General features: G+C 36.8%; 2 protein-coding genes across 7 annotated transcripts in view; both read left to right on the plus strand.

Moving 5' to 3' along the window:
• Positions 1–8,623, plus strand: part of LOC131325634 (dihydrolipoyl dehydrogenase 1, chloroplastic-like) — a 97,326-nt gene extending 88,703 nt beyond the window's left edge. Inside the window, exon 16 of one of the 2 annotated variants that reach the window (XR_009199768.1) lies at positions 8,614–8,623. The gene's annotated coding sequence lies outside the window, so the exon portion shown is untranslated. Of the gene's footprint in view, positions 1–8,492; positions 8,504–8,613 lie in introns of those variants that run through there. The other variant, XR_009199769.1, reaches the window with a different exon arrangement.
• A 2,891-nt stretch (positions 8,624–11,514) lies between these two features.
• LOC131325641 (calmodulin-binding protein 60 B-like) lies at positions 11,515–17,317 on the plus strand. Of its 5 annotated transcripts, none has more exons than XM_058357984.1 (9): positions 11,515–11,676; positions 12,622–12,683; positions 12,778–12,853; positions 13,216–13,268; positions 13,551–14,044; positions 14,427–14,587; positions 14,704–14,904; positions 15,656–15,830; positions 16,533–17,317. In XM_058357984.1, exons 1-9 carry the CDS (start codon positions 11,530–11,532, stop codon positions 17,015–17,017), a joined length of 1,854 nt encoding a protein of 617 aa, XP_058213967.1. In that variant the 5' UTR covers positions 11,515–11,529; the 3' UTR covers positions 17,018–17,317. The 5 variants fall into 5 exon arrangements, with proteins under 5 accessions (XP_058213967.1, XP_058213968.1, XP_058213971.1 ...); XM_058357985.1 differs by having other exon boundaries at positions 15,659–15,830; XM_058357988.1 differs by having other exon boundaries at positions 15,659–15,830; positions 16,538–17,317.
• The last annotated feature ends 1,116 nt before the right edge of the window (positions 17,318–18,433 follow it).

Consider the following 18,433-nt stretch of genomic DNA (forward strand, 5'->3'; position numbering starts at 1 on the left):
GATGATACTGTCACCATTGCTTAATTCATGAGCAAGCGCAAAAGATTCCCATTCTGTCCCTTGAAGTTGTCCATAAACATATGCAATGTTCCAGATTCTTGTGTTAGTCATCACTATAAAATGGTGCCTTTGTTCCTTTTTGGCTAACTCTTGCAGGGGCTAACTTAATTGCTAAGTTTATTATGATGAATCAAACACTTATTAGTTAGTTGAAAGCAAAAGTGACTAGAAATATAAGATGATAAAAGTTTAGCTAGTTGTACATGAGATCCACTGGAAAAATAAGTTGTTCAAAATACTGATACTAAAAAGGTGAGTTGTTTAAGTCGTAACATTTCTTTTTTTGTATTTTTTAGACTGTGTTTTTTTTATTTAAAATTCTAGCTGTGTTACGAATGTGGATGCCAGATGTCATTGGCAACCACCATGAAAGACAATTTATTCAACCACCTTAATGCCCCTGCTTAGGTTACAAGCTCTCGCTACAGAGCCCGGCAATAGTCCTGTGACTACGTCCGCCTTATAAAGGAGACGATGTTCGAACGTGCTACCGATGTGGGAAAAAGATTGTTAAGTAATAATCTCAATTACTATTTCCCAAACTAAAGTACTTCAATTACAAGTTTTTTTTAGGGAACTTAATGATTAGCAATCGAGTAAAACAAAGTACAGATTGAAGATTATTGCTTGCCATTATAGTTAGTATCAACTACGATGATTGCCAAAAATGAAATTTATCGGTTAGGAAGGAATAAATAAACCACAAACAACTATAAGAGAATCAAAGTAGAGTTGACGAAATAAGTGGTAGATATCAAATTAGATTCGGTAATTTATGAAAGGAAATTAAAACTACAATTCTAATAACATGGATACCTAAAAAACCGTGGTTGTGCCGTGCCCGTGCCACATTTAAAACGTGTCGTATCAGTGCTGTGCTAGTCTAAAAGCGTGCTCGTGCCGTCCCCATGCCACATTTAAACGTGTCGTGCCTGTGTTGAGCCTTGTCTAAAACCGTACCTGTACCATTCCTTGCCACATTTAACGTGTCGTGCCTGTGCTGAGCCTTGTCTAAAACAGTATCCGTACCATGCCTTGCCACATTTAAACGTGTCGTGCCCGTGTAATGCTGTGCCAGCCCAACCCGTTTGACACCTATAGTTGGAATATGGGATACTTAATCAATATCATAGGAAGGACTATTTAGCTTATGGTTCAAGAAAGCAGCAAAGGAAATTTTCCCTCTATGGTAGTAAATGTGGAAAGCTGATAGAACTGCGTGGGAGAAGGAGCACATGAAATAGCTTTGCAGTCATAATGTACGCGGACAATCTACTGATGGAAATGGATGTTGATTGGCTTCACCAATTATTCGCAATGTTTAGAAGGTGATATTGATGTTTCCGTTCCGAGCGAAAGAAGCAGCGGTTACCACATGAAATTGTTAAGGAAATAGGACAAAATATGGATTACCTCCCTATGGTTTCACCGTTTTGCAGATGACTTCCCTATAATTCAATAATGACCACTTTGCCTCTTTATGGTTTTGGAGTAAAGTGCAACTCTAACTCTGTTAATAGAAAATATTAAATGACTATAATACCCCCGTAATTTTTTTTTGTTTTTGGAATATGTCGTTGTAACAATCTTTTCTCAATGTTAGCTACATTGGATAACCCCCTCTCTCTTCTTCAATCTGATCTCGCCTTCACCAAGTTGATGACGCATTCCGCGCGTGGTGGTGATTGGCACCACACGCCTCCCTTCTCTCTGCTCATGCTGTCCACCCCTTGTTCGGATCACCTCGATTTTTATATTGCTGCTATCTCCTTGGAAAGACGAACATAACCGTATGTTGCAATTGAATTTTTGACCACTTTCGATTCTGGACAGTGCATCCATGGCAACCCGATTTCTCCCCTTTTTTTTCTCGAACACATAGTGAAAGATCTTCTCTCCACAGGTCCAGGATCTTTCACCCCTCACAAGTACAGTGTTATAGTTACTTACGTCCACCTGAGTGTTAATTGAGTTGATTTTGTGGGGTGGTGCGATGGCAATGGCTATGGTGGTGTCAGGTGTGTGCGGTGGTGGAATTGCAATTTGCAAGGTGGGGATGCGACTGGTGATGAAATTGAGTGGGTTAGGTTGGTAGATTTAGAAAACTGGTGATGACAATGATGAACCCTCGGTTAGGGTTTCATAGAAGTTTGGGGGACGAAGAAGAACCCTAATAAGGGTATATGATTGTCCTTTCATCACATTACTTTTGGAATAAATTTCAATTTTTCATGAAATAAATGCAATAAGGGCCTGTGAGGTATACATGCCGTTAGTTTGGACGAGATATTCAACTTTTGCACTTTACTCCAAAACTTTAAGGAGGCAAAGTGGTCATTATTGAATCATAGAGAGGTCATCTGCAAAATGGCTAAACCACATGGAGGTAATCCGTATTTTACCCAAGGAAATAAAAATGTGAGCACGACGAGCAGTTATAAGCAGCACGACGAGCAGTTATAGGCAGCAGAAGATATTATGGTATTTGGTTGCCTTTTCTTTTGTTTTTTTCCTTTCTTGTGTGTGGGGGGCTTGTGGATACAAATAACTGCTCAAATCATGGTCATATATATAGCACTAAAATAACATCAACTAATAGTAGCACTTAATTTTGCACAACCGTGTCATTGGTGGCGTTACCAATGTAGCAAATAAAATCTTGTATTCTTGGTGCAATTGTAGGACAAATGCAATTTTCTTAATTAATTAGCATCGTCTAATTTAGTACACTTCTAAGTAATGGGAAGCCATAAGAAATTACCGGGGTAGCTAACCGAAGATTATTATTATTATTTTTATCTATATAACACAATTGTTTCCATACAGAAATTGTTGCCTATTCAATTGAGCCCCTAGAATTTTGGGATATCTGTCACGTGTTCCCTGGAATTTAAGGATACACACATCTTCCCTCTATTTTCTAATTGATGACATGGAACTATTTTATTGACATGATTAATCTCTGATTAGGGTGTTGATTGCTCAATTTTTTTTGCTAATCTATACTCCCTCCGTCCCTTTTTAAGTGTCCTGCTTCGTAACTCCAACTTATTAAAAAGACATCATCATTACACCTTTCACATCAACTTTTTCCTTCACTTTCCCTACTCACCCATCATAATTACACTTTTACTCACTAACTTTTCAAAATAAAATCTACTTTTAGGGACATAATAGACAATACACCAACTTTTACCCCCTTAACTTTACAAAATGGACACTTATTAAGGGACAGTCCAAAATGGAATACTGGACACAAAAAAATGGACGGAGGGAGTACATTGTAGAGTGATCTTGGAAGCTAGAATTTTTTTCCTACTTTAATTGGTAGGGCTTGGTTTTGATTTCATAATTGCTGTGGTGATTGTATCTCAAAATTATAATTTTGACAAAAAAAAAAAAAAAACATCATTCGAACTTATGGACATAACATTCTGCTTAATTGCAGAACAATATTTTTCAGGTTAAAATTGATAAGTGCCCCCTTAGGTCAAATACTGAATTTGCTATTGTCTGGCATGATGCAATTTTCTGAAGTTTGTATGTGATGGATGAACTTGTTGGACGTGATGTAGATTGCGAGGAACTTTAATGGGCCTTCGCAACACTTTTATTTTTCAGAGATTTGGAAAATTGTGAGAGATGATGTCTATGTGTGATGTAATTAATAGAGGAAGATCAGCTTGATCTATTTATAGAATTGTGAGACAGAGAGTAAAGAACAAACTCCAACTCTTTCATATTTCTCTATTTAATTAACTCTTTATAATTTAAAAGAGAATTATTGTTTAATAATTATCCTTCTTTCTTTTAATTTGAAAAAAGATAATGATATAAAGAGAGAAAGCTAGTGAAGAATCATTTTTTTTTCAAGTAAAGAGGAGTGGAGTGGCTATCGTGCAAGCAAGCAAAGTATAATTAGAAAGTCAAAACGATTCTGCAACTTGGCCCCTTCAACTACTTAGGCGCAGGATAGAAGATGATGGAGCAGCAGGCCAATTCAACCACCACCTCTGGGCCGAAGCTCTGCTCGAGCATAGTCAGCCAACTTCGTGACTTTGCTTAGTTTCGAGCGTTGCAAAGGGATATAACCTTTCACTATCTAGGCGCCCTAGAAGGAGGGATCCCACGAAGTTCTTCCCCGAAGGTCAAGCCGTAGTCCCTGTCCCTGGGAGAAGTGGAAGGAGTTAGGAGGAGGGAACGCCCTTTGTCCTCAGATAAATAGGCGACTTCGCCTTCAATTTATATGATCGAGGGGTACCTTAATTTGATTGGTCAAACTTAATAATAAAAACTACATCATCTCCACACATTTCACCATACGATTGGGTCGTTCATTTAGTTTTGATTTTTGACCTATAGACACCCAGCAACATTTAATTGGCCAATTGTTGTGCCCCATTTGATTTCTGATAGTCTGAAAATTTAACATGCCTATAATGAGATTTGAAAGTACTACTAATATAGTTGTGTGTTCTTTATTTGTTGTTGACAACATGACTAGAGAAAGTATAAACATAACGGCGAAAATCCCAAAATTTCACTCAATTCAAAAAAGATTGTTTTTTACTATCTTTTTGTTCGTCTTCTATTAAAATTTTCAACTTCGGTCTTTTAATTTTTGAATTGATCTTCTCGTCGAGACAAATAATTAATCTATAAAATTTTGTCGAAAAGAATAAACAATATATTACTCCTTCTATTGTTAGAGTGTAAGTAGTACTAAACATCAATAATACTCATTGCAATGTGAAAGAAATTAATGTATGGAAATCACACCTTATTCTAAGGGTTCGATTGGATGCAGTTTTGGCTGGGTGTATTCCACCATACATCCGGTTCAGAGGTGATGGGATAGATTTAGTCAGCTTTGGCAACCCTATTTCCTCCTGTATTGTTCTCTCCCCCTTTTTTGCGCATACACCCCAATTCGGCGGAAGAGGTGCTATTTTATTGCTACCCTTGGACCGAGCGTTAGCTAATCCAGCGCAATACAGGTGCGATTCTTCCCTTTCTGTCCTCTCTAATCCCCCTCTTCTACTCCTCTTCGCTTTACATACATAGTCATAAAATATGGGGTTTTGTTGTGCGATTTTGAGGTGCGATTTTGGCGATTGTGGTGTGCGATTCTTTGTGCGATTTTGGTATGATTTACTCCTAGTTTTGATTGCGATTTTGTAGCTTTCGATTATGGTTTTGATTTTGGGCATTTAACCCAAAAATTAGGGCTTTGTTGCATGGACTACATTTTTCTGTGATTTTCGAAATCCTAATAAAAGTTTTGATTTGGGCCATGCATAACTATGGGTTCAAAGCTGATTTTTAATTTGGGGCTTGCATGCGTGGTGCTGCTTCTGTATGAACAACTGTGTGTGTGTGTGTTGAACTCAGTCCAGATTTACTTCCAGTTTGTGGAACTGCACTAAAATTGCAGGTTTACTTCCCATTTACTTTCGGTTTAATGCATTTTATGGTTAGGGTTTCGTGATTTTTGATTAGGGTTTCCAAATTAATGCCGTTTTTTTGATTTTTTGGTCAGGGTTTCCCGAATATGGTTAGGATTTCGATAGTGGTGAAATTGTATTTGTAAAAGAAATGATGAAATTGTCCCCCACAAATTATCTTGATTACAATATTATTAATTCGATAGGTTGTTAGAAATGGAAAAAATTGGTTAACATAGTTGAATGTGAAGTAATTTTCTAACATAGTATTAGCGTATTTGAATGCAGAGTAATTTTCTAACATAGTAGTAGTTGAAGTTCTAAATTGTTTTTAGGGTTGATGTTTGTGTAACTAAGTATGGGGCCATGCTTAAGTATTTGACAACTGTGAGGTAATATTGTAAGCAAGAACTTTGTAATGGTTGATGATGACATTGCCATGTATTCCTACTTTACTTTTGTTCACCCAATTTATAGCAAATATGGTTAAGTAATTGCAATTATATTGAATAACAAGTTATAGGTGATTCGGTACCCCTAATAGGGCGATGATGAAACAATTACAATGTAAATGAAGGTAGTACCTTGACGGGGTAACTTTTGTTTCAGCCATGAGTACCCTCGTGTTTTTTCTAATACTTTTCTGAGCCCAATGGACAGTATGCTAAACTGCACTTCAAACTATAGTTTTGGATATGGTTTTCTGTGCAGCTTTACTACTGCAGTTTGAATGAATGGACTGCTGCTGTATTTGTGTGTGTTTAAGTGCAGCTTTACCTTTATGCCATACATCTGTTTGGTTTAGAAGTCTGTTTTCTGCAGTTAGCATTATTCTGAGCCTAAGGACATATTTTTTTGACATGTATTGGTGGATATGGTCTGTCTATGACTAGCTTAGCTTTTTGTTTGTGGCTATGATGTTGTAAAAGCTGAGCCAAGTTTGATTTAGCATGCTATTTTCTGCTGTTATGGAAATGCAGAACCAATTTGGTGGCTATGATATGTTATGAGCTGAGCGAAGTGTGTGTGCAAATTTATTTGAGCCATATTGTGGCATATGTTGTCCTTTCAATGTTTGTGCTATTGTGAATTAGTGTGTGCAGGTGCAGATTTGGGCAAGGATGTAAATTTGGAGGAGGTTAAGAGGTGGTTTTCTGTTTGTGCGTGTGTGTGTAGTGTGTAGTGTATGCAAGTGTTTCTGCTGGTTTGCATGCTGTTTTATGCCTTCTATGGGTTTTGCTAGCAGTTTTCTGCAATTATGTGGGTTTAGCGTGCTGTGTGTGCTGCTGCATTTGGGGCTTTGTGTGTGTGTGTGTGTGTGTGTGGTGAAAAATAAACTAGTATTTGAAGGTCAGTTGAAAAAATTAATGGTAACTGCTGTAAGTTAAAATCTAAAACAAATGGTTGTATAGAAAATTGGTTATGCACTTTGGCAATGATGACAAAATTTTAAAAAGACACTTACGGAATTTAGGCGGGGCAACATAAGACAGCCAATTGGCAACTAATGTTGCCGCCTTAGTGCCTTAGTCATTTATCTAAGCCAAAAAAACATATGTACTTAGTTATTTGAAGTTTTCAGCTATGTACAAGGTTATGCAGTCTTTGGCATGTTTTAATTTCAGTGCGTGTGTGTGTGTCCAAAGGCAGTTTGGTTCTACCAACTGCAGGTTTTAGCATGTTGCTTGGTGTATATAGTTTGGCAGGGTTTTTGTTTCAAAAATTCTATGTTTTTGGTTCAAAAAAGTTCAGGTTTTTGGTACAATGTGTGCTACTGCTGCTGCTGTTATTGGACTGCTATTTTCAGCCATAAGCACTCATTTCATGCTCTTTTCTGGGTTTAACATCCTATTCTTTGTGCTGCTGCTGGTTTAGAATGCAGTTTTCTGAGTTGAGCATGTTATTTTCTGAGTTGAGCTGCTAGTTTAAACTGCTCATTTCATGCTCTTTTCTGCAATTTTGATGCTATTTTTTTGGATTAGCACGTTGTGTGTGATGCTGCTGCTTTTGGGGCTCTGGCTCTGTGTGTGTATTTGTTGAAAAAATAGACTACTATTTATTGGCTTTGATGAAACTTTTTTATAGGACACGTTCGGGACTTAGGCGGGCCAACATTTGAAGGTCAGTTGGCAACTAATGTTATAGCCTACTAGTGCCTAATGTTTGTGTCAAGAGCCAATTTTAGGGGATAATAGACACTTCAACACACGCACACAACTTGGGATCTATACAAATATCTCAGCTTGGTGTTACTATGCATTCCTATTTAAAAGCATTTATCTATGTTTTGGACTTGATATTTCAATAACATGTCAAGATAAAAAGTGTCATTCGGTGATTTTTGTTGGCCATAATCCTGGGATTTATACATCTTGGGAGGCCGCTCAAGTCCAAGTTAATGGATACTCGGGGAACATGAGAAAAGATACAATATGTTGGACGAAGTGGAAGAAGCATTGTTATAGTTTCATGAGGAGAAATACCGGCTCACTCAAATGCAGTCCGAACTAAATATAAATCAAGTGGCAGTGCTTCCACATCCCCAAGTGCATTGGAAGTTAATCATCAAATGAGTCGAACATTTTACTTTCTTGTACGTAATCTTTTTCTTAGGTTTCGTAATTTGTATTCTGTTCGCACATGTATTTGATTCCGAATGAAGATGTAAGTATATTTTCAATATTATGGAAGTGGACAAAATGTTTAAGAGAAAACATAGATAACATTTGATTTATCTTATTGGACTTTCCTACAAAGTTCATTAGCTTATTTAGTAGTACAAAATTTAAAGGCACTACATTTCATAACACACATAAAAGAAAATGAAGAAAAGAAATCACAGGGAATAGATTGCATAAACGAAGGAGCTTGCGAACACCATGGCTAGCACTCATTGTCTTCCGCCATCTCCACTTATGAAATTTAACAATCTTTTTTTTTTTTTTTGTAAGAAATAATTTGGACTTGGAATGAATGAAGGATGGAGCCATGCCTCCTATTTAAAAGGAAATTGGAAACTAGACATTCAACAAATAAAGTTAGATAGGCCAACAATTCAACAAAAAAAAAAATGCTTAGTTACTAACCATTCATAAGAAGAAAATTGGGTATGCCAACAATTCCAACAAAAAAAGAAGAAGCTTACTAACCATTCAAAATAAGAAATTTGGATACTCACCATTCAACAAAGAAAATAAGGTATAAAATAAATTAACATTTTACATTTCATAATAAACAAAATAACAAAAATATAATAAAGCACTTAAAAAAATGAATTTTTATATTAAATAATATATTTAATTTTTATATTAATTAACTAAATTATTATTGATTATTTGTGAACAAAATTAATCAAAGTTGGAGGCCAAGTCATTATATAGTTAAAATCAAATAAATAATCTAATTTTAACACTGCCCAAGGGCAAATAAGTCATTTGACAGCTTTTTACATCATACATTCTTCCTGATACACCAAATTTATCTTCCATCCAAACCAAGTATTAATTTATCCCCCTTCTCTAATACATCATCCAAACCGTCTACTTTTTTAATACACCCTCTATAAATGTTACATTAATGTAAGTTCTCCCTTCTTAACTAACACTCCTTACTATCTTATTTCCCTTCATAAATAATACACCCAAAACTTATACCGCATCCAATTGAGGCCTAAGGGTGTACTAATCGTTGGCTGGGTGTGTGTGAGTAAATTGTGCGTGTAATGGGAAGGGTGGTTCATTCAGTTTTCCGGGAAAGGGTTTTCCAAGAAAGCTACACTCCACCGGAGTACCCTCTGTCTATGTCCAGTCCAGTCCACATGAGAGTACTCCACACTACAAAAAAAAAAAAGGAACCAAAACAAAACACGACTCCGAAGCCCCCTTTCCTTCCTGTTTCCACTTAAGCACATAATCATTTCCACTATTGGAGGAGCTTCATAGACGACAGTGACATATATAATTTAGTCAACCACACACACACACGCATTTAGAAAAAAATAGAAGTGCAACGTATGGATCACATAGTGTTACATCACGCCAGATCGACCACTATGTATGTAAGGATTTCATCGAGCACCTACATGATCATGACTGAAGCCAAGATCTCACCATGTGTAGGTTGACCGAAGCTAAGCTCTCACTCGTGTACATGCAGTTGCTACTCCAGGAATCTGTGAGCATGGGGTCATTTACAATTTGAATATCAGGTACAATATTATCAAGAAAATACTCCAACATTGATACTAATAATAATGAGTACTAACCTATTTGCAACAAACTACACATCAAAAGCTCGGCTAAACTTTTCACCCCATAAGCCAAAAATATACTATCACACAACAAATACTTATACGGTTCTTTTCAATTTTCAAAAAAGCATGCAACTATATGAGCTTCTTCTCTTGGCCTGGATAAAATCTTTATTATGGAGGTTTTGTAAATAAAAGTTTACAAAGCTCAATCTTGGCCGTCCGGATTAAAAACAATCTATTCACATGAATAGATTAATTTTAATCTGTGTCGTCCAATGTCAAAACGGACGACTGAGATTGTTCAGCTCCATAAAGAACCGCTTTACAGCGGCCTCCGTGAATAACTATATCTACTTCTCCTGCATGCTGTGGTCGCATTAATGGGAAAAAGCAATGCTTAATTACTTTACATGCAAGTAAGAAAAGGAATATGCCCCATGAACATTTATAAAGCTAAAACGAAAATTTAGTAGCTAGGTCAAGGTCTTCAAATGAGTTCTATTTGCAAAAATATTATTATTAAAAACTTGTGTCCAAGAACATAGATGAGATCATGAGAACGACCAAGAACGAGGCTCGCGACAACACGTTTTGGACATATATACACCACAGAATTGTTTTTTTGAATGGCAAAAATAAAATAAAATAAAATTTTACTATTAATCAACTGTGAGGAGATACACCACAGAACACTAAATATTCGTGGGGTCATTAAGTAAATAACATAAATTTTCAATATACATAAATTTCCGTAAAACCCATTTTACTAAAACTTCTTAAAAAATAAGTACTTATTTTCAATTTTTAAGCTTAACAATAATGTGCTTACGAAAATAATTTTTATTTTTTTTGCATCGTTTAAAAGATCTCATCGAGATCTTTCAAATTAAAATCCATTTTGCATATTTTTACTCCCTCCGTCTCTATTTAATTGTCCACTACGATTTTGCGTACATTTTCAACAGCTTATATCTCTCGATATATTGCTAAAAATATGCAATATGAATCTTATTTGATAGATCTCAATTTTTTTTTTATAAGAAAATGATTTCAAAAAACAGAAAACATAATATACGTTGAGAGTTATAAGCTATTGAAAATGCACGCAAAACCGTAGTGAATAATTCATTATTTTTAAGCTTGAAAATTGCAAAAAATAATAATTTGAAAATAAGTACTTTTTTGAGAAAGTGAAACGGACTAGCCCCACAGTCCTAACCATGCCGTTACCACTGCTGATGTGGACAATCTTAAGATTATGTGCATCCGTATAGGCGGCTATGAGCTTTGTTCAATCAAGTCCGAGTTTCCACCCCAAAATCAATTCATCGTTGATAATCAATCACATATACGTCTACACATATAAACGTACTCGTCTTATCTAGCCACGTATTTACGTACATATTAGTTACTGTAATTTTTTTGAACTGAGCATGTGAGTAATTTGATTAGGGTATCCTATATATATATATATATATATATATATATATATATATATATATATATATATATATATATATATATTTTGTAACGAAGAGTGTCTCAGTGAACTGAACTAATTTCTACAATTTATCCTATAGCTCTTTTATGTGTTTGCGTAAGGCGAGGTGAACCCCGAAACAAATCTATATTAAAAGAAATCGACCCTGTGACCTTAAGATGGTAGTTCTGTGGTCGAGATAATTCGATTAACCACCGCAAGAAACCCTTCGGTTTGGTTTTTTGTTCATGAGTCACTCACAGATATGCAAAGTAGTTAAATACTCAAAAAATATGTACGTAATCGACGACTTTGGAGAGGAATTCAAACTCAACAGTGAGAAATTCAAATCTTTCCAGAAACGCGTCTTCCACATAGCAACTTCTCCCGATCTTCATCCCGACACAACCCCACCTCTCATCATCAAATCTACTCAGCAGGTCCGCGTCAAAATCTCTCTGTCTCGGCATTTTCTATTTCTTCCACACCCTTAGGTGTGGCTTACTACTATTTTTGCACACTTTTTTAATAACTCATTAGTGGGGCTAACTTATGTGCACCTTGACCGATCTTGAAACCAATCACTATGCACTTTCGGAGATTCCAATTAAAATCAAAACAAAACTCTATACGAACTAGCCCCAATTGATACGAACTAAGAACAAAACTCTATACGAACTAGCCCCAATTGATACGAACTTGAGAGCTTAGGAAGAGCAAACCCGCAAGTCTTAACCCTTTAACCACTTGCCAATCGTTCTATTTTTATACACTCGTACTCCATCTTTACGCGGTTGGTTCGTTAGTTTGAAATTCAGTTGTAGAATATTCACTAGATATCCTAGTTTATTGAAAATTTATAGTACTTACCAAAAGCATAAACCCAGTTCACTTGTGACTTGATGCTTAAGTTTGATATTTTTTTCATTTTTTTTGAAAAGTTATTGTTCATTCTTTGTGCCTTGACTTCTGTGATTTACGCGTCAGTTCATAGTTAGGTTCCTTGTATTTTCCCCTGTACCTGTGTCATTTTAGTTTTCCCTATAAATAGAGTGAAGTTGAGCGATTATACGTTACCTGGTTTTAGATTGTGGGGGTTTTCCAGTTTCTATAAATAGAGTGAAGTTGAGCGATTATACGTTACCTGGTTTTGGATTGTGGGGGTTTTCCAGTTTCTATAAATAGAGTGGTAATCATTCAGTTGTTGGGCTTTTTGCGGGTACTGAAACGGGTTTAGTTTCTCTGTAGTCTATAGACAGTGGAAGGTGGGGTTTCCTTGTGTTTAGTTTTGGGGAGTTATTGGAAGTTTAGCTTTTGACTTTGGTATATAATAAGTATTGGGTGTTTGGATTTTGATGGTACCGAAACGACCTTTTGGTGATAAGGAGGACGATGTCGGGTCCGATGTTCCAAGACAGGAGTCCAAACGCCAAATTCGGTTTGCAGCGTGAGTGGATTTTCTACACCAGTGTCCTATTTTTTGTGTCTTATTAGTTGTTCTGTTGGTTTTGGTTTTGATGTGGGGACTGGTGTTTGAGCAGTTTCGTCGGCGATGCGATGAGAGAACTTTCGTTGCACGAATTTGCAACACAATTGGAACCTGTGCTGCGCACTGTGGTGGGTTGAATCTCCCCCCTTTTTTTTTTGGCAATGCAAGGTGCCCCGGGCCAGCTTGCGCCCCTTGTTAGTGTCTATCTATATGACTTTAGTACCCTTGAAGAGACGTTTCTTTTTTGTCCTGTTTTTAACCAACTGTTGCAAAATTTTCTTCATTATACACATGGCAAGTAACAAACCTTCTAGTTTGACAGATGAAAATCATAGTAACTACTTAGATGCAACTTAATTAACTCCTCTTTTAGTTATGTTGGTTGAATCTGTTCTCAGATATGTGATTGGAATGACTGGCATCCTTGCTATTGAAGGACTTCTGTTATGAGATCGCTATGCTCAGTATTCCCGTATTCTTTTTTTGATAGGTGAGGGAGGAAGTGGAGCGCGCAATTGTATCCGCGTTTCACCCGTCTTCAAGGTAAGCTTTTCGTGTATAGTGTTTTCACTTTTCAGGCCAACATCAGTGCCTCAGGCCTTTGATTTTTTTTATTTTTTTATTGTTCTATTAGTAAAGGAGTTACGGCAAGTGTGATTTTGGTTTTTGTGGTTTTCTGGCTGGATTATGATGTTGATTTGCCCAAGTCAATCAAGATCTTCTGTCCTGGTTCTTCTTAGCTATGGTCCACTTTTTTTTATTTAAACTTGTTTCCGTTCTTTATTTTCTCGATGAACCTTCTAATATATCATTTTAACTTTTCAGGACATCATTAAACCAATCTGAATCATCTAAAGCAAGGGTTTGGCAATTGCATTTTGTCAATAAGTTTAGGTCTACCCTTTTCACAGGCTGCAAGATAGAATCTGAGGATCATAATCCCGTTAAGATAGTTATCCGTGATTCTGTTTCCGGGGAGGTTATATCATCCGGCCCTCTTTCTTCACTTAGAATTGAAATTGTAGTGCTTAACGGTGATTTTGGGGCTGATTATCAAGAGGATTGGACTGAGCAGGAGTTCAATGCGAATCTTGTGCGTGAAAGAGAGGGCAAAAGGCCATTGGTGACTGGGGAGTTGGTTATTACATTGAGAGACGGGGTTGGTTATGTTGGTGATGTCAGCTTTACTGATAATTCGAGCTGGATAAGAAGTCGAAAGTTTAGGTTAGGAGCAAGACCTGTTCAAAGCAAGTCCCCTGAAGTAAGAATTAGAGAGGCAAGAAGTGAAGCCTTCGTAGTGAAAGATCATCGCGGAGAGGGTAAGTCCTTTCATACACCTTTTCCTCTCTATTTTCTTGAATAGCTAGAAAAAGGTTCATTTGGATAATCAACGATGATGGAACTCCTACCATCTACGTTATGAAGTGCTTGGGGGAAATCATGATTGCATAACCACTTCATCCAAATAATTTCACTCTCTTTTCGAATATGAAAAAGATCGCTCTGGTACCTTTTTAATTTTTTTTGCCCCCTCATCCTCTATCGACGCTCTCCTACTAAAGCTCTATTTTTTTTTATGAATTAATCAACTATGAAATTGCAACAACAGTATTTGCGACAAAAATTTCATGACTGAGAGATGTGGATAGCTAGTAGCCATGGTTATAATTTCATGACTGAGAGATGATTTTGCTCACTCAGCATATAAGAAGCATCATCCTCCAAACTTGAATGATGAAGTATGGCGGTTAGAGAAGATATCAAAAGGTGGAACATACCATAAAGCATTACGTGGCAAAGGAATTACCACAGTCGAGCAATTCCTTCAGTCATATTCTGCTGACCCTTCTTCACTACGCCTCGTAAGAGAATAAATCTCTTTATCTTAATTTTCTTCCCCTCAGCTACTTCAAATCCTTAAATTTATTAAAAATGGTTGTTTGGCAATCCACTTTACCCCCTACTGTGGAAACTGTAGGTACTTGGTGGGATGTCAAATAAGATATGGGAGACGGTCACAAAACATGCTACTGCTTGTGTTTTAGACGATAAGTTGTACATATACTATAAGGATGGAGAAAGGATTGGGGTTGTGTTCAATTCCATCTTCAGAGTTGTAGGAGCAACCTTTGATGGCCAGAGTTACCAGTCTCTGGATTTGCTCAATGAATTTCAGATGGTGCGTCTTCCTAACCTGATATGTATCTGAATCACAACTAAACTCCGGTTTCTCCAAAATCCTCTCTTAATGGATCTCTGCTTTTAATGTTACTGTTGTTCTGGTTGCTTGAATTATGCATGCATATGTAAAGCATACCTGAAAATCAATGTTCTAAAAGTCGCTAGGCACTAGTAAGGTGGTCAGCCACCTTCGAGCGATTAATCGGATTAATCGGTGCATATTAATTAGTAATCGGCAATTAATCGTTAGTCGGACCTAATCGGATAGGCCCCTCCAGCGATTAATGGCCGATTAATTCCTTGTTTTAGAACATTGCTGAAAATGCTGCCTTCATCAAAATTTCACAATCAACATCAGCGGAACGAGCAATGAGGTTTCTTGCTAATTTTACTGTTCTATTTTCCATTTCCATCTTAGATTGTGTGAATACAGTCTTTGCCTACTTCAAAATCCAAGATCTCTCAAAATTGCATTGAATGAATCCTATTCTTGCGTTCGGAATACCAAAAAATTCCAGGATCCATAGTTTCTCGCAACATGCAATGTTCGAGGCAGCATACTGTTTGTTTCTTCTACAAACTGGCAGAAAATGTACCTAAAAAGAAGAAAGATAAACAAAGAGTTATTCTTACATCACTTGCAGATGAGGGGTAGTTGCTGCTCCTTGATGACTTTTTGGCTAAGTTATAATCTTGCACTAGGGTCTTTAGTTGCATTCTGATTGAGATGAACTTCCTTGTCCCTTTAGCAGGGTTTGGTAGAAAATTTGAAGAGGCATGCTTACAAAAATTTGCATGCGTTGGTTCTGCTTGATGCTCCACCAGCGATTGGACCTGCAATGCTACCATCAAGCCTACTAGCTGAACACTATAGCAGTTCAAGTTCACAGCTGCAGGATGTTAACTTCCCAGTGGTGCAGCAAGGTATGAAATAATCGTTTTGTTTTCCATTTTCTGTTTTTGCTTTTGGTCTTTGCTGGCGTTGGATATGTTAATAGGTAGCTTATTGCTAGGAATTCCTTTCTTGGGTGAAAAATGGAAATTCACTCTCATTTCCCTAACAAATGTCATTTGATGCGGATGAAGCTATTTGTACTGAAAAGTAGACCATGTAGATTCTAATCCTTCCCCACTTTGATAGGGTGGACAATAATCACTGACAACTATTAACACCAGTAATGACTTCAACCATCAAGGAACTGTCAAAGAATGAAATAGATCTTATATCGTCTATCTAAAGTCTTATGTCCCAATTGGCACAAAAAGACGTCTATTCGTTTGCAATCTTCAGGTGGCTTACATTCTCATTTTTCAGTTCATTTGCAGCCTATCCCTGTTGCGCTGTATTGGTCCCCTGTATTATATACTGCTTCTTTTGCTTAAAATTTGATCTCACATACTTTACTTTCACCTCAAGGTGTTTGGTTATAGTTTTCAAGTTCTCAGCTAATTTATTGTCCCCATAAAAACTTAAATCTGAGGTGAAAGGCTAACTTTTTAAAACTGGGAATTTAGGTGATTTCTATAAGCTAGCTACCAACAACAATTTTTTATGGTTCTATCTTCCATTTCATTTGCCATTTCCTGTCTATAGCTTCCAAAGTGCTCAACAGTACTCTTTTTCAGATCAGATGGAGATGCAACTGCCTTCCAGTCATATGGCTACGGCAATTTCGCCGTCATATAGTTACAATGTCCAGTATGACAGTCAACCAGAAGATTCCGTGACACAACTTTCTTACCCCATGCAACTTTCGTCTCCAACATTACAAAACAGTTTTAAGGCAACGGATTCTTATGGCGGATCGTATGACGTAGGAAACGGTTGGGCTCCAGTCATGCAGATTACTCATCTAACTGCTGATGACAATTCTCAGGTAGGAACATCAACTTGGCAAGGGAATGGATTTTTATTTTCTCCGGTTGACAATACTGTAGAAATTGCTGCTTCTAATGTTGGCATCCGTATTTCGATGGATGGGAAACCTAAGTCAAGGTGGTGTACAATTCGTGCTGCTGTAAAGTGGGTAATTTCTGTTAGGCGGGATGCGGCTGCTAAAAGAATGGAAAGGCTTTTTTCACCAGAATTTGTTGATTATTATAGTTTTTGAGCAATTTTTCTCAAAAAGTTGCTTGTACACGTCTTATTGAAATTAGTGATCTCATGATTATATAATGTAAATTAGGCTGGATGTGGCTGAAGACAATAACGCCAGCCCATTTCTTTCTTAGGAGTTAACCTTTTCCTATGTGTTCGGTCAGGTTAGAGGCTAAAATGCCCTTGCTACTGTGTCTGTACTGAAAGTGCAAATTCAGTGCCTGTACAAATCTCTGTGGTCCACGAGATCCACAGTCAAATTGTAAATTCTATGTGAAATTCTGATAGCAACAAAGATTGTGAATTAAGTCAATTGTGTAAAACAAGTTTCTACATCAAATAGCCTATGGGCTCTCGTATGGCACTTCCGTAATCCTTTCAATTAGCCCCACGAGGGGCGGAGTTGGGTTTTAACCCTATGTGGACTAACATAATAACACTCTGCTAACCCCGCTGATGTATACAATATTGATCCAAAAAAAAAGAAAGCAGATTTCCTCCTGCCCAAGTAGGAGGAGTTTCTTCAACCTTGGACACATGGTAACTTTTCATTGGCCCAAGCCCCTTTCTCCATAAAATCCCAATTTTAATCTACCTAGCTTCTACCTAATAGAAGTTAACTCAACCCATATTCCACCGGTAATTAATCATTATCATCGTTAACTCCAACAATTCAATGTCACTAGGAATAGATTACCCTATAAACCTATCATTATGGATTCTAGCATGAGTAAAGAAATCAATTCAAGCTGGGTCTCTAAAACTAAACCCTAATCATAATAGCAGCAGATTGACCGAATCACTTTGAAAAAACTAAGTAGTTACGCTTGCTATTGTTCATCAGGGAATAAATCCTAAGGTCAGACAATCTTTCTTTGTCTGAAAATATAACAAAGAAAAATCCAATAAACTCAATGAAAAACATAAAACCAACACAACCCAACAGGTGAACGCCAACGGGAAGCCTTTAATAGTAAAAAAAATGGAATAGCTACTTTGGACGTTCAATCAAATTCAAAAAAGTTCGGAACAAATATGTCATTGTCGTTTGAATTCCAACGATGTCACGCTGCAATTGAAGATTATTCTCATCGGCATAGATCAGGAAATTGATATCGGTAATTCATTTTGCAGTGTGCAAGAAGTTGGCCTATGATTCATCGAATAACAAGATTATGCAATTTGATTGATTCTTGTGAGATAAGGGGACGGTTGATAAATTCCATTAGATTTTTCCTTTTTTTTTAAAAACGAAGGTTTTCTCCATTCTTTTCTTTTTGCTTTGTTGAGAATATATGGAAGAGAGAAACTGAAATTTTCTAAAAAAAAAAAAGAGATACGTAGCATTTAATGTTAGATTTAAGGAGTTACCGTTAAAAAAAAGAAGGTAGATTTAAGGAGTTAACGGTGGAATATGGGTTGGGTTAAC

The sequence above is a fragment of the Rhododendron vialii genome, chromosome 5a (assembly GCF_030253575.1).
Source record: "Rhododendron vialii isolate Sample 1 chromosome 5a, ASM3025357v1".
Classification (NCBI taxonomy): Eukaryota; Viridiplantae; Streptophyta; class Magnoliopsida; order Ericales; family Ericaceae; genus Rhododendron; species Rhododendron vialii.

Bases quoted from the DNA above. Each gene is read 5' to 3' on its own strand.
- LOC131325641 (XM_058357984.1), top strand. From the start codon at position 11,530: ATGTACGTAATCGACGACTTTGGAGAGGAATTCAAACTCAACAGTGAG. The intron at 12,684-12,777 runs GTGAGTGGATTT...GTGTTTGAGCAG, and splicing joins CGCCAAATTCGGTTTGCAGC to TTTCGTCGGCGATGCGATGA. The intron at 12,854-13,215 runs GTGGGTTGAATC...TTTTTTTGATAG, and splicing joins AACCTGTGCTGCGCACTGTG to GTGAGGGAGGAAGTGGAGCG.